The 17,110-nt window shown below is 38.5% G+C and overlaps 2 protein-coding genes across 2 annotated transcripts in view; one reads left to right on the forward strand and one right to left on the reverse strand.

The window, feature by feature from the left end:
• The window catches only part of PRKN (parkin RBR E3 ubiquitin protein ligase), a 774,293-nt gene extending 758,786 nt beyond the window's left edge, over positions 1-15,507 (reverse strand). The window contains 1 exon segment of the mRNA XM_032215517.1: positions 15,444-15,507. Coding sequence (XP_032071408.1) covers positions 15,444-15,450 — 7 coding nt within the window. The 5' untranslated portion in view covers positions 15,451-15,507.
• Positions 15,472-17,110, forward strand: part of PACRG (parkin coregulated) — a 270,618-nt gene continuing 268,979 nt past the window's right edge. The window contains exon 1 of the mRNA XM_032215518.1: positions 15,472-15,555. The gene's annotated coding sequence lies outside the window, so the exon portion shown is untranslated. The remainder of the gene's footprint in view (positions 15,556-17,110) is intronic.

Genomic DNA, 17,110 nt, shown 5'->3' on the forward strand with positions numbered 1-17,110 from the left:
TGACAATAAACTGAAATTGCTGGTCTTACGTTTTTAGCCCTGACATCATTTATCAGGAAATGACCAACTCCAGAATCAAGTATTTCAGACAGAAGAGATGGGATTGACTGAGCAAAATACAATGAAAAGGTAGCCAAGAAATAAAGAAAGGGGTGCTTCTAGGCCTGGATGTAATACAGATTAGTCTGATTTGGTATTGTATTTAAAGCAACAGTAAGAAAGCCAGCTAACATAAGCAGTCATGATTGGTATTCGATCTGCCTTTTTTGGTACAATGCCCATCTCCAGTGCTTTTAAGTCAAACCCTGACAAGTGTCAATACTAATCAATCTTGTCCAGATCGGCAATCTACAATGTAAAGCACCATAATCTATAGAAAGAAATGAGGAACTGAAAACATTTTACAGTTGCTATGCTTCTGGAAATAATAGAAAGCCACAAAAATCGATATCACGTCATTTCTCGGGAGCAGGCTATTTACTGGATTACAGTGAATATTTACTACTTTAAATAAGGGTTTTTAAAAGTGAGTTAAAGGAAATATATTAACATACAATAACTTTAAGAAAAATAAAGTTACATCATTTTACCACACTGTTAACCAAAATCACAGTACGAAGGTTGGTGGAAGAGAAGGAGGATTATGAACATGGGACAGGAATTTAAAAGTATTTCACCACTTAAAATACTGCTTTAAAATAGAAACAACCACATGTCCATGTTTTGCAAAACACTTCAAAGCTTCAAGGGTTGATAGCATTATTCAAATTGTAAAAGTAGATATGAAGTTACTTAGCCTTTTTTGCAGTAGAAGCACCTTCAGTTGCTATTATTTTGATACATAGCTCTCTAAAAATATGCTAGTGGACAGACATCTAGCAACAGGAGGACATGGCAGAAATACCCTGTTTTGTTTCTGTCATGCACAAGCAGTTGCTTATTTTCAGTATAATATTTGGCAACCTTTATCTGAAGCTGCAGAGATGAAGCATTAAAAACTGCAGGAGAGCAAAACTTGACAAGAAAATCTATGCTATATACTGTATATATGTGAGTGTGTTTTTATTTATCGTGCCCTTCTCCTTCCCTAATCATTTGAAAATGTATTACACAGTTGTCTGCCTGCCACACTGCAATAATCACAGTTCAGACATTCATTTTAACAGAGTGCACGCTTTAAAAGCAATCTGCCATCTCTTCTGTATCAAATGTCTTCCTCATATTCACTAGCCTTGCAAGATGCGATCAGGCCAGATTTCAAAGACTCACTCTGATGATTATAGACAGTGTCATAGTTTCAAATGAGCAGCAGTTCTGGCAAAACAAAAAACAAAATCCAACAACCCAAAGCTTAATCTTTAATGGTGATGGTTATCTGCTCACACTCCAGGCAAAACGTCTGTGTGTGTGTGTGTGTGTGTGTGTGTGTGTGTGTGTGTGTTTGTATTTGAAAATAGAATTTTTATTTTATTTTATTTTTCTTATTAGCTTAGGCTACCTTCCTTTTCATAGTTCAACATTTTGCTGTTTATTTGAATGTCTAAGCTGTCCAACTCCCATGGATTCTAATTATACAATCTATTTTCCAAATCTGGGGAAAGAATATGGTCCTTTGAAAAGCAGCTCATAGATGTTATTTCCATAAGGGGGAAGCTCTTAGTTAAGACCTTGACCTGTAAGTGGTCCTAAGTCCTCGACTTACGAGCTGACAGCCAGCTACTGCCAAGCCGCGCCTGATTGGCTAAGGTGCGGCTGGCTGACCACGGGCTGTTCTACTGTTCCTATTGGCTGCCCTGCTTGACAGCTCCTATATAAATAGCTGTAAAGCAGGGCGAGAGGCTGATTTCCTGTTCCTAGTTACTGTTTGCCTTGTTAACATTAATAAACCATTCTGCATTTACCTCAGCTGTCTGAGCCTCTTCCCTGCCGCCTCAGAATTCAATAGTCTCCATGTCCAGTATCTTCAACATTATTGTGAAAGAACAGAGGTGAAGATGTTTATTCATTTAGCAAATGTACCAATGGTTTCAGGCCGGAATCTTCTAAAGAAGAATCCAGAAGCTTCTGGAGAAGAAGATGCCCCTTAAGAATATAGCAGTTGACATCCCTTTCCACATAGCACAGGCTAATTTGTGAAGTTATGTTTAGATAGACATCATGAATGGATAAAGGTAAAGGTTTCCCTTGCACATATGTGTTAGTTGTTCCCGACTCTAGCGGGCGATGCTCATCTCCATTTCAAAGCCGAAGAGCCAGCGCCGTCCTCTGTGGTCATGTGGCCGGCATGACTAAATGCTGTTAACTTCATCCCTATTTTTCTACTTGTATTTTTACATGCTTTCGAACTGCTAGGTTGGCAGAAGCTGGGACAAGTAATGAAAGCTCCGTTACAGGGTGCTAGGGATTCGAACCGCTGAACTGCCAAGCCTTCTGATCGACAAGCTCAGTGTCTTAGCCACTGAGCCACCGCATCCCTCTTGAATGGATAGTTGAATATAAAAATTATATGCATACTTGAATCTAAAATGTAACTAAAATATGCATTATTACATTATTAAGAAAAATACAAAGCATAAAATCTTGATATAAATGCATGGAATCTAAAGCATCTTCATCTTCAAGTAATGATGTGCAGTATCTCAATATGTATAACTGTTTAATTTAAAATGAAAGAAATATTTTTACATCTTAGTGTTTCCTCTTCTGTTACATCTGTGCAAACGGCAGAGCAAATTAAATCTCTCCACTGAGAATACACTTTATCCTCCTACAGTTGCTTCACATTCCTATCTAGAAATTAATATTTCAAAAGCTTTGTATTAACTAACACACACATTTTATATACAGAAGATTGTAAGACTTCACTATGAAAATAGACTTCCCTGTTCCAAATACAAGCATCAATCTACTAATGTCCAAAACAGAAGTACTGTACAGTCACGTGATACTGACTTAGCAGAAAAGAGACAGTGAATGATATGGATTTGTAGGTTTTAGCCACTGTGACTAAAAATATTAGAAAGATTATTTTAAGTCAACTTCAACTCTTAGGGACTGAATGGAAACTTCAGTTTCATTCTCCTGGCAACAAAAAGGAAATGCTTTATTTTCTGTTTTGTAAATTATTTACAAATAATTTTACAAATATTACTATAGCATTTATTTTTGTTTTTCAACTGCTCAGCCTGGAATATCCTATTAGGTTTCCAATATAAATAAAGTACTAACTATTTCTGACTATACAATCAGGTCCCATGTAGCACAACAACTGTGTTCCTGGGAACTCCTGTGCTTCACATTCAATCTGAATACCTACAAAAGGTAAAAGTTCCCCTCGCACATACTGTATGTGCTAGTCGTTCCTGACTCTACAAAAAGAGGTTGGTAAAATATGGTGGTTCTGCCTTCTCAAAGGGGATAAAAGTAATTCCCTTGTATTGCCTTTATTTTTGACACTGTTAACCTAGCATGGAGATTAAGGTTGGCAGGACATAAAAGGATCTCTTGCAGACATAAAGTTCAGGCATGGTATGATTTCAACCCTGGTTTCCGGGCGATGTCACAACAGTTGGGCTCACTCTGCAAATAAGCCATAATGTGGTTTCTTGGATGTGGCACCAATCCATTCAGCTATCTAAATTTATGTCTTTGCCTTCCTAACAGAATTCCCTGGCAAATAATGAAGTTCTGTAGGTTTCTATCTGATGTAGAACTTTCAAAAAGCTAAAAAATAAGGATAAATATCATAGGTTGTTGAGTTTCTGGAAATTTTTTTTTAATATGGAGCCTAGAGAGACAGATGCCTCTTAAAATAAACTTACCCAAAATAATATTTTCAGTATCCTAACATTTTAGCTAGCATTTAAGCCAAACAAATGAATGTTGCAATATCAGTTTGATACTTAAATTTTTAATACTATAGTTTTTTAAACACATATATACCCGCAGCCAAGTGAAAGAGATAACTTCATCAATATAAATGAAATTGTGCCACGGATAAAGCTGGCTTCATATGTATTATGTGTAATATAACTTCTTTAAAATGGAAATTTTCCTGTTTTGGAAAGCCAAACTCTATACACAGGAATGTTTTTTTAAACACTATTACATGGCAGGAAGAACAGATGTGCTATTGGAAAGAACCACAAAAAGTTTTTAAAGCGCTATTAGCAAATTTCAAGTGTGTAATTGAAGTCAAGTAGCCAAAGGTCTAAAATGTTCTTGGAAAACATTATTGGAAGTAAAATTCTATTGATGGATCTTATATATCCTTGAGGGAGATGGGTAATCTAGGAATACAAAATATAAATAAATAAAAATATTTAAATATGTACACGTGATGCCTATCTGAATGACTGAAAAAATGGATGGACAGCCAGGAAGCTGCTAGTATAAGATAATAGGCATAAAACAAAACCATCACCTAATCAAGTTTCACATTTGCCAAATGAAAGAATCCATCTCCACTTTTATTAAATGTAGAGAAAACAGATTGTGTTCATCTTGCTTGAGGCCACAAACCACATGGTATGGAACTCAGCCGGGCTTTGTCACACAGTTCACTTAGAAGTTTTGCTATATTAAGGAATGGAGCAGATGGAATATTTTTTTTCCAATAATATAATTCTAGAGGAAACCATTAGAAGTACTGGGAAAAGGGTTTTTTTTTAGCTTCAACTTCTATTTCAACAGATTAAGTGAGAAGGACAAGCCAAAAACAGAAAGAACCAACTAAAAAAAAAAGGTGAAATCCAATGGTGTTTATTCTCTAAGATACAACAACCTATTTGTTTTCCTCTTGTCACTGCTACTGTTTTCCCAAAAACTGCTCTCAAGAATTGTGATAATATTCCAAGCATATTGCTGGTATATGCAAGTAAGAGCGTAAGTAAGGGGGGGGAAGGGATATCCTATTTACAAGCAGATTTTTTTCTGCACCATGCTGGGTATCAAAAATATTCAGCAAAAATAGAATGCTTTATGCTGTGTTTAAACCATATCTGGGCTAAGTAAAGTATTGTATCTTATTCCCTCAATACAGAAGTATCTATCTATCTATCTATCTATCTATCTATCTATCTATCTATCTATCTATCTATCTATTTCTTCAACTCTGGACTAGAAGCACTCAAACTCTACTCCGGGTATCTCCCAAGGAACAGAAAAAAGTGGCACCAAAATCTTTTGTAAAGACTTCAATTCCCCCAATAAATGCTGCTAGATTATAATTGTAATGTCCTCAAGGGGGTGAGCAGAGGTAAGGAAAGACACAACTGGTATCTATGCCCTTCTATCCCCCCCTCCCTACAGCACATGATGCCAGTGACTCAATAATTTGAAATCTATACTATACTATAATCCAGATGGGAAATGCCAATGGATAAGAATGAGATTGGGAATTGGCCTGATCCACTCACTCTGTCAGAAGTGGCATGCTGCGGATCCCATCGGTCAAAGAGTTTCAGCTGGCAGAATCATTTTCTGCCATGCAACCACCCAACTCTTTGGAATATATTGCTACTAAAAATGAGATCAGACTCTACCTTCTTGGCCCTGTGAAGGGGCCTCAAGACCTGACTTGTTTTGTTAATCTTTGTTAAACTCTTCTGCATGTATAAATTTTGAATCCAGCATTAAAATATTCAGGGCTCTACAGTGATCATATTTAAGGTCAATGGTATAATAAGATAGTTACCAAACTGTATTTCACTTGAATTTAACTGACTTGGACAGTTAAGATTAATTATAATACTATGGGAATATAGTTTTATTGTTATGAAAACTGAATTGTATTTTAATGTGTTTTTAAATGAGCTCATTTAAATAAAATTTCATAAATTTTAAACTATTCTGAGATTATTTATCAGAATTAATAAGTATTTTCTGCACTGTTGTGGAAGAATTAATTTTTAAACACCAGTAATGCCTCCTGACTCTTTTTTTCCTTCCTTTAATTAGCCATGTTAACTTAGGAAACCGTGCTGTGAGACTCAGCAAAATTATTAAGGCTGACCTGAAAGTATCTGACACAGTGGTGGGTTTCTGCCAGTTTGCATCAGATCGGGAGAACCGGATGGTGAAATTTACCGATCCGGTGAGAGGAGGTTCGACTGGTGGACCTGGAAGTAACTTCCGGAACGCCTGCCCCGGCCCTGTTGCTCCCTGCTCACCCCCGCCCATCCGGAAGCCACTCCATCGCTCGCTCCCCCCCCGCCCATCCGCACTATCCTAGCCCAATTTGGTGTCAAGTCCCATACCTGGGAGTGGAGGTGGTGAATGGAGAAGCATGGAGAAGTCCAGCGGCACAATCCACCAGACAACAGCGGCAAGCTCAGGAGTTTTCCCCTGGATTCCTCTCTGTCATGCCTCCTCCAATCTCCCAAAGTTCTTTCTCCAGAGTGTGATAGCTTTCTACTGGATTCCCCCCCCAGTCTTGCCTCCACCGATCTCTCAAAGTTCTTTCCCCAACATGTGATAGTTTTGTCCTGGAATCCCCTCTATTCTTTCCCCAGCATGTGGTAGCTTTCTCCTTGATTCTCCTCTGTCTTGCCTCCTCCATTCTCCCAAAGTTCCTTGTCCAGAGTGTGATAGCTTTCTACTGGATTCCCCTGTCTTGCCTCCTCTAATCTCCCAAAGTTCTTTCCCCAGCGTGTGGTAGCTTTCTACTGGATTCCCCTGTCTTGCCTCCTCCGTTCTCCCAAAGTTCTTTCACCAGCATGTGATAGCTTTCTACTGGATTCCACTCTGTCTTGCCTCCTCCGATCTCCCAAAGTTCTTTCTCCAGAGTGTGATAGCTTTCTACTGTATTCCCTTCTGTCTTGCCTCCTCTGTTCTCCCAAAGTTCTTTCCCCAACGTGTGATAGCTTTGTCCTGGATTCCCCTCTGTCTTGCCTCTTCCGATCTCCCAAAGTTCTTTCCCCAGTGTGTTGTAGCTTTCTACTGGATTCCCCTCTGTCGTGCCTCCTCCAATCTCCCAAAGTTCTTTCACCAGCATATGACAGCTTTTACTGGATTCCTCTCTGTCCTGCCTTCTCTGATCTCCCTAATTTCGGCCCTTAATCCTCCAGCTGTCTATTTTTGGAAGGTTTTCCCCTCTCTTCCCCCTCCCTCATAGGAGTCCCAAAGATTTTTGCCACATGGCTTGGGGTGGTGGTCATGTGACTGAGTGTGCATGAGTGATGTCAAGTTGGCCATACCTGCCCGGTCACATGACTGCCAAGCCACACCCACAAAATAGGCCACACCCACAGAATAGGTTCAAAAAGAATTGAAACCCACCACTGATCTGACATCAGCATCCTTGAAAAGGACTCAGTCATGAACTTCAGGTTACCCTAATTCAGTAGAAGCTCTCTGCAACTTTTTTATCCTTTCTTTAAAAAATCATCTTATTATATAAGACTCATAGTATTACTATGCTATACAGGTAGCTCTCAACTTATGATGGCAATTGGAGTCAGAATTTCTGTTGAGGCAACTTCCTGCCAGCTTCCTACAAGCAAAATCACTGGACAATCCAGTAGGAACTTGCATGTCCGGGGACTGTAGGAAGGAAATTAGCTGCTGTCAACTGGAGGATGGAGCCAAGGGATGCACAGATGGGGAAGAGGGTTGGGGAGGATGTGCAAGAAGCAAAGGAAGGGTGTGAGGGGATGTGCAAGAAGTGCGATGTGAGTCAGGTATGGTGTGCGAGAGCATGGAAGAGGTGCAGCGTAGGTTGGGATAGGGGTGTGAGGAGGAGGTGTGAAAGTTGCTGATGTGGCAGGAGTGCAGAGGGGATGAGGATAGTGCAGGGATAAAGGAGACTTACCCCAACAACTTGTAACATTCTCTTGCGACTTCCCCACTGACATTCTGGGCAAGCCAGAGAAAGGTGGCTTTGTAAATGGTGATCACATGATCAAGGGTCACTTGGCAATCAGTCGTAAGTGCAAACAGATTGCCAAGCACCCAGATTATGATCATCTGATTGTAGGGATGCTGGGAGGGCTAGCACTCTCATGACCAGTTGTAACCACCATTCTTTCAGTGCCAACATAATTTAGAACGGTTGCTGACTGAATTATCATAAGAACTATTTGTAATTTCTGCAGTTCCAGCCATAAAGGAATCTGAAGTTTTTGGACGTTCTTTAAACCAGAGTTATTAAGAAGTATCACTTGGTTGTTTTTTCTCGAATTTCTGATGCCAAAACACCAAGTCTTATGCCAATGGTTCTTCCAGGCATGCATTTAGATCCAGTAACAGAATGAGATGATCCCCACGTCATTCCATAGCATTTTCACTGAATATATATGAAAGCTCTGGCTTTCGTCTACTTTAGTCATACCCTTTTGAACAAGCAATTCCAAGTGCCTGCTGGCTTTGTCATGGAAACGCATAAGGATGTCATCATTGATGAATCTATATTACCATCTGGAACAGCTCTAGGAGTTTACCCAGCTGGGCAAGCTCCTGCAGTAAACTTTCCAGTCTACCAATATTGTCAAGGCCCAGATCTTTCATTTTAAGTAAGTCTTCTTTATATCAAACAGCCAGCGTACTGAGATGGCCAAATGGCCAGAGCAGCAGTGCCAAAGTATAAGTAATGCCAACCACATTTATTTTGTAAGATACTAAGAAACAAGTTTTAAACTTGGCAATGAAACTGGAAAAGTCAATAATTCATAATAAATTGAATTCTTGATTTTTAATCTTAAACAAAATCTGAAACAGCAGTGCTCAGCTCATGTTAAAATAGTGCCACCTACACTAAATGGATTCTTTTTTAATCTTTATAATAATTAAAATACAAATCTATAAATGTCCTATTTTGTATTTGTCTAAAAAAACTGGATGGTTTTTATTGTTTGGTTACTTATTTAATGTCGTCCCCAATTCCAGTGCTGTATCTTGGATTTGATGGGATTTAAGTATCAGATTTCTAATAATGCTAAAATCCCCTTGCGATATCTATAGCATTTAAAATGCTTCAACATACACTATATTGCCAAAAGTATTCGCTCACAACTGCTTCTGATTACTGTATGTGGATGGGTGGGCGAATACTTTTGGCAATATAGTGTAGGTATTATAAAATGTTTTTTGGTGCTTTCAAAACATCAGTTTTTTTAAAAAAATAAAATAAACTTCATGAAAACAGCAACAAAGTAAAGCAGGATTCTGGAGACAAGATAGCAAAAACAAAATGATTTTGGCCTAGAGCTATTATTTTTATTACTTTTAGTACTTCAGTGTAGCCAGAAGGCATAGGATGAAGAGAAGCTTTCCATGGGAGACACAGACAAAACTAAGCATCCTTGCAAAGTGTAGCCATTCTTACACAGCAAGTTTGCTTAATACATAGAAGGAATGAGGAGTAAAACTAATGCTGATAACTCTGCAGCAGATGAGAGGAGGATGAATGGGTATGCAGGAAAACTGTCCTTTCTACTTCTACAAAAGAGATATTTTTTTTGCAAGTGAAAGACCTACACTAAAATAATGATATAATAATGATAATATACATACACACTTTCATGTCTGTTTGTAACCTTCAGTTAGTCAAAATGATATATCATAGAGCAACAACGATGTACTTTAAATCAGCTAATTTACAGAATTTGTCCAAAATCTGTGACCTAAGACTCCCAAGAGATTGAAATCTAGCAAAGTTGTAGCTGTTTCAATGCTGTTGTATCAAAACAGACAGCAATGGTCACGTAATTATCATTTCCAATGCTTCATTCCAGTTTCATACAAAGAAAGTCAATGGGGAAGCCAGCAGGAAGTCAGAAGTTGCTGCTTCCACTGCTTTTTTATCTGCCCATTGTCATGCTATTTCTCTGTTTAAGTAAGAAAATATATGTGAAATGATGATTCAACAGTCATGGGTTGTGTGTGTGTGTGTGTGTGTGTGTGTGTAAAGTCAATTCAAGGCAGCAAAAGCATCTAATATTTCAGTTTATTTTCCCTACAAGAACCCTATGAAATCAACTAGGTTGGTCAAAACACAACTATTTTTTTATAAGAAAGGTGTAATTACATACATAAAACTAAAAAAAAGTTGGGAAGATACAGTCATATAATTTTTAAAAAACCTTAAAAAGCTACCTCCATGCTTGCTTACTATATATATCATGAATGTTTTAAATGCATTACCTGTAGATAGATAAATACTGCTTTAGTTTATCCTGACATATCTTTTTTTACTGAGGTTAGGAATAATTTGAAAGATGTTTGAAAATCAAATTCTGAACATCAGGCGGCACTAATCAAGTTATGAAGCTTTTAGTGATATTATAATTATTCTGAAATCTTGGGCATCTGTTTCTACTGAGTTAATTCCGTGGAGGCTGCCAACTCAAGAAAACAGAAGAAATGCAAACAGAATATCCAGAATTATTTCAGTTTATTGGAATATTAAAGTCCAAGGGAACCCAACAAGAAGTTAATAGCCAACATCAGGAGCAGAGTCTGGGATTTGACCAATGTTCCTAAACTCCAATGAGATTAGGAAGTGTCTTGTTTGAGGCCAGTGCCAAGGTAAGCCCTTACCTTAAATTAAAGTTAAAGAAGATGGAATGTACAGGAGAAACTCAAGGAGAAATTTGTACCCATAGATTCAGGCAAACAGAAAACGGATTGTGCATGCCTACTGTTATCTTAAGACTCTGCTCTTAAATTTTGGTGAACTAAATAAAAACACGAGCTTCAAAACACAAAACATACTGCTAGCTAAGATAAATGCTACTCAAAGTTTACATCAAAAAATGGAGGTTGTGCCTAGTTCTTATGCTAAGCCATGCTTGTTAAATAAACTTTGGATTACATTCACAATTATGTTAAACTTTAAACCATTACAAACCACAACTGATGGATTGAGCCATTAAGTGACGCCAAAATCAAACAGATCCATTATGATTATGTGGGTGAGTAATATCCCAAGCTGATTTTCATGAAGCAATCTGCCAAAGTAATAGCTGCTTTATAAATCTTGCATTGTGGGTAGATAAAATAAGGATCTGAGTTCTTAGGTTCCTCTTTTTCTAGGTTTCTCTGGTCCACCACTTTTTCAGTATTCAATAGCATTGAAATTGTGGGGCTTGACAGAAATATTTGCATTGTATATTTTAATTTATCTCTGGGAGAGTCCTTTGTCACATGAGAGGTCCTATATGTCGAAACACTAAGCAATCTCTCACACCTTCAAAAATAATCTAGAATAAATGGGTTCTACAAAATGCAACAGAACTTTTAATGACCCAGGAACTGTTCATCTTATCAGACCAAACATTCATTTGAGATAAGTCTCTTTATGGAGGAAAAATGTGCAAGTAATAGCTGAGAAAACCCAATGGATTCCAAGAAGACTAAAGATCAGAAGTTCCTTGGCATGTCATCTGAGAGTGATCTTATGCTGCACACAGGAATCTGGGATTTTTCCATGGTTTGTTTTTTTGGTAAAATGATACTTCCAATCCAGAAACTGTCTCCTCAATCAGAGATACTTGCAAATTATATTATTTGGATTCATTCATACTGTAACAGAGCAAGTAGTTATGACCACACTTAATATAAGATTGCAGATAGTCTATGATTCTCCACTGCCATACACAGGGAAACAAAAACTTCTATTCTGGATAACAGTAACACTTAATAAACTAAATGCAATAGTTGGCAAGTTGGTATTTCAATATTGGTACACTTCAGAAATATACATATTTTCTGAAATATTTGCTGAAAATCTGATTTCTGAAAAATATTATCTTGAAAATAAAGATAATGGCAAGAATAAAAACAAAGACAGGCATTATAATGACAAAGTCTGTATAATATTTAATATTTCCATTGTAGTTGGGGGGGGATACTTCAAGCTAGTACTCATAGTACTAACCAGATGATCAACAGAGAGCAGCAGTGAGGGGCAAACTGCAATAATTGTCTGCTGACATTTACTGGTTGTTCAGACTGTTGTAACTCAGATCTTATAGCCCTATTGCAAGCTTAACTTCTAACAAGCTTTTTTTTAGTTTCTAAAGAAGTATTTGCACAATACAATGATATGTCAGTACTCATCATTTATTGGTTTCAGAAGGTGTGATGAATACCACAAACCATGAGTACTAAACACTTTTTCCATAAGGAATAATGTAGTGAGTAACAAGGCAGCCAACACCAACAAGTTGAAGCGTAGGCATTGACAAAATTTTCACATCAAAATGCATTGACTGCCAAATTTGATGAGTTTCAAAGCAGTTGAGTACCACTGAAATTCAGAAGCAACTAAATATTGCCAGACAATAATTGCTGCTGAATTGAATACTTTTCAGATATTTCAGTCCAGTTTACCATAATCACAGATTAATCTCAAATCTATGATTCAATCCAAAAGTACACCTTTAAACATTCAGACAATACATCAAGGATTTTTTTTTAAAAGCACTGGAAATAAAGCAGAAAAAGAAAATATATTCTTATTGATACAAAAGGAATCAAATAAACCTCAATAAATAAAACGGGGGGAAAAAACCATGAAAAAAATAATATTTGGTTGAAATTATCTCAGTGAAATCTACTTGAGAGGGTTAAACAGTGAATTCATTGGAATCCAACCAGTGGTGGGTTGCAGGCGGTAAACCCTGGTATGGGTGTACCGGAGCCTGCCTGGAGCACCGGGTACTGTTCCGGTACGGTGCTCCGGAGGGTTCACCCGCCAGCCCGCGCTTCTTACCTGTCTTTAAAGCCTTTGGCGCTTCCGCGCATGAGCATGGCGCGATGCTCTGCTAAGCAGCTGGAGTGTCGTGGAGGCTTGCAGAGGCGTCACTGGAAGGTAAGATGCACGTGTGGCCCACGCGCATTCATGTGGAGGAAGCCCGTACCGGTTGCAACCGTACCGGTTGCAACAGGGTCCGTAACCCACCACTGAATCCATGAACCCCTTACTTCAATTATCTCTACATTATTATTGGGAGAAAACACCAACAAATACAGTATACTTGTTAGGAACTGCACATTGTGCTGAAATTCTTTGCTAGGTTTATTTGTTTATTTTAGAAAATGTATATAGTAACCATATTACTAAAGGTGATCAACCCTGACTGCTCCTTAGAAAGCCAGATCCTGAAGATGAAACTCAAAATACTTTGGCCACCTAATGAGAAGGAAGGACTCACTGGAGGAGAGCCTAATGCTGCGAAAAATTAAGGGCAAAAAAGAAGGGGACAACATAGAATGAGGTTGCTGGATGGAGTCACTGAAACAGTCGGTGTGAGCTTACATAGACTCTGGAGGATGGTATAGAATAGGAAGGCCTAGAGGAAAGTTGTCCATGGGGTGTCCAATGGGTTGGACACGACTTCACAACTAACAACAACAAACCATCTTATATCTGATCCCTGATGACTAACAACAATCATTTAAAGCAGCATAATAAAACATCTCTAAATCAAGCAAAATTAATATAATCATTATACAGTGACCAGGGCACAATATAACAAACTCAACCAGAAAAACCACACTTGTATCAGACTTTTCTAACACCTCAATTCACCAGGACTTTAGAATTTTCTGGAAGGCAAGGATCTCTGTATCTTAATGGAAACTGCTCTATAGGGCGGGTGTCACAAGAGAAAAGGCACAATCCTTGGACTCACAAGACAACATTGTGTAATAGAGAGAAACTGGGACAGGAAGGCCCTTGGAGGTAGACAGTCTTACAAATAACCTGGTATTATGCCACACAGGGCTTTAAGGATAATAACCAATGCCTTGAATTACACTGAGAAAACAACTGGAAGTCAGTACAACTAACACAACAGTGTAATCTAGGCAAACCTTAGCTACCCAAAACTACATTATGCATGTTGCTGTGTTCTGGAATAATGGAAGCTCCTGCGTCAATATAGAACATATTATAAACAAATGGGAAGTGACGAAGATATAAGTGACAATGAGCAGTGAGTTATAGAGAATTAGTTTTGCCTTTATATAATTTTAAAAATATTTTAATTATTTTATTACAGTCACAGACCAAAAGACAGAAAAAAAATCATGTAAGATTATGCTTGACCTGAAACCACCACTGAGAATTTGAATTTTTTCAAACAGGATTTAAACAGAAGAAGTGTACCTTTCTTGCTAGCTAGAATTTTTGTCCCCATCCTTTGGAATTCAATACAAATCAGTTGAGAGAAAGAAAAATAGTTTGCACTACATGTTGCAATAAAACATGGTTGGTTTGCAGCTCTGTAAACACAGGCAATCGATTAACTCAGTAAACCACAGTGAATACTCAACCATAGATACGTAACTATATCATGTGTAAGTATAAACATGGAGGAAGTTTTTCTGTTTTAATTTAGAGATGATCAAACCAAATCATTTTTTCATTAGTTAGGGAAACACTGAGAAATTTATCCAGAAAGTGGCATCTATGGTAGCCCTTACAGATGCCATTTTGTTACTACAATTAATGTAGCATTTGTTAAGTATGACACATTTTCTAAAGCAGTTTCATCCAATATTAATCTTCCATACTTCCATACTTCAGCCACTTCAATAAAGATATTTATAGCCAAATAGTTCAACTAAATCCATCCACTAGGGAGTCCATCATTATCCCTGAAATAGTTATGCAATTACTTCAATCTTCTGCCATCACAGAACACTGGTAGTCCTTGATCTGCAACCACATTTGAGCCCAAAATTTCCATTGCTGAGCAAAACAGCTGTTAAATTAATTTTGCCTCATTTTATGACCTTTCTTGCTACAGTTGTTAAATGAATCACCACAGTTGTTAATTTAGTAACACAAAAAAATTATCTGTCCGAAGGCCCCAGGATACTGCAACTGTCATAAAGACATGCCAGTTGCCAAGCATCTGAATTTTGATCACATGACTATGGGAGGGTACTTTTTTTTTACAAGCTATAAAGAGTACAACAAAAGGACAACAGTTTTGAAAAGGGGCAGTTCAACAAACTTCAGTGTTATTAGATCTTTCACCTTTTGCTGTAATCAAGAGGTCCCAAGCAATGAGCAGTGCAATACAGTCTGGTGTGCATTAGATAATTTTAGGAGAACAGCTCAGTGCCACATGATACGACAACGTCACCAAAAGCTAATCTGAATAGCTAGTCTCCTCCCACATTCCTTCACGAGACTTTTAGATCAAGCGTCCACTTCATACGGGGGTTTTCCCTTGTCCTTTTTTTCTTTCGTCGTCTTGCCTTTTCGAAAATATCGAAATATCTCGAATGTTCGCCAATGGGCTCATCGGGGTAACCTTTAAGCCAAACCCGAAATGACGCGATATGAAATCGCATCCGTGTGTAAAGGTGCACCTGCACTTTGCAGCAAACGTAACAACCTCGCTGTCCCTTTTTCCTTTCCGCCATCTCGCGCCCTCCCCCGCACAAAATAAGGGGGTGTATGTGAAGGACCACATCCGGGTTTCACTCACCGATCATGGCCAGTGCTGGCAATGTGGGGGCGCTCTGAAACCCTGATCTGTTCACATTCGAACTGCAAAAGCCAAACTTGAGGATCTACGCTCCCTGCAGGCCGGCCAGACGGTAAGGTGCCCAGTGCGCAGGCGAGCAAAGCCACGTTACAAAGCGCTTTGGGAAATGTAGTGCTCCACCTTCCTCCTGCCGCGGGAGGACTTAGCGTGTAAATACATGGAATCAAATGTATCTCTCAATCGACCGGGCTACCTTCCTTCGGTACTATAGTCTCCTGGTTCAACGTATTCAGCGTAAGGGAGACTATTTCAGTTCTGCATTAAGAATTTCTCCCTTTGAGATCGAGATTGCTCGCGCGCTTTGCGCATCCTTTCCTGTGCCACCGCAATATTTTTTATAATAACAAAAAGAGACTCCAGTATAGTTCGAACTAATTCTGTGCCTACCTCCACGCCACTGAAGAAATGAGATTTAAGGACACAAACGCTTTTTAAAAGGGCAGCGAAATGAATTCAATTCCTTCTCTGGATGTTCCTACTTTTTGGGGGTTGCTTTGTTTTTGTTTTCCATCAGCTTATATAATAGATGGAGAACAAGTACATTATTCTGTATTGGATTTTAAGTTGTTTTTTTTAAGAGTCCATCTGACCAAACTTTTCATGTTAAAGCAGGAATGTTGACCATGAGTAACATTTAAAAAAAACTCGCAATTTTTAAATTTATATAGCATAGGGTTCTACTTTGCAATTCTTTGCTTTCTCACTGTAAAAGCCACACCAGTCCAATTATATAATAGAAGGCGTTGACGGATCAATTATGGCAGTTTTCAAAACGTAGTTTTTCTTTGTGCTTGTTATGTTTGTGGTGATTTGGATTTACATATTATTGTTTGGGTTGACGTTGTAGATGCCCTAGAATCTGGGTTACAAATTATTACATTTGTAAAATAAACAAATGAAATATTGCCATTCCTGCTCTTTTTGCAAGAAATGAGAAGATACGCTAGTCGAGAATGAATCCCATAGATTAGAATGTCAGTAGAATTTATTCGTCAGGAAACGCGCAGGATTGAATTAATAGCCCCTTCATTTTCGGGAATTGATTTATTTAAAAAAATGTTTTAAATCCTTCCAAATGTCACGATGTTATATATGAGGATAATCAATTCATTTGCTCCCCTTTTCTGAACTAGTTAACTTTCCTCATGTAACCGACAGCGCTCACATTTTCTGATTCAGAACAAACTACTTGGTTTTCAAAACAAAACCACTCATAGGAAAGTTTTGGGCCATAAGACTAATAAAAACGACCGAGCGGCCAGCCTGGTTTTCGCGTCTGAGCCCTGCTACGTTACTACCCTTTTCTTGCCTATACTGTAAACTGAGGGCAGAAGAATTCAGCTTCTGCATTTCGTGACTTCACGGAGTCGCGTGACTTCAGTTACGCCGAATGCGCATGCGTATGTAAATCGAATCCGCTCAGCGGTACCGAAGTTTCCGATAAGGGCGGAATCCTTGTGCTCCCGCGGCTGGTTGTTGATACGTTGCCCAGCAACCGATTCCTAGAAGCGAATTGGTGTTAGAAACAGGCATATATTTCCCCCCCTTCCCCTCCTCCTCTTCCTCGAAGCCACGCAGGAGCCTTCCCAGGGGTAAACCAAGGGGTG

Source organism: Thamnophis elegans, chromosome 4, assembly GCF_009769535.1.
Source record: "Thamnophis elegans isolate rThaEle1 chromosome 4, rThaEle1.pri, whole genome shotgun sequence".
NCBI classification, from domain to species: Eukaryota; Metazoa; Chordata; class Lepidosauria; order Squamata; family Colubridae; genus Thamnophis; species Thamnophis elegans.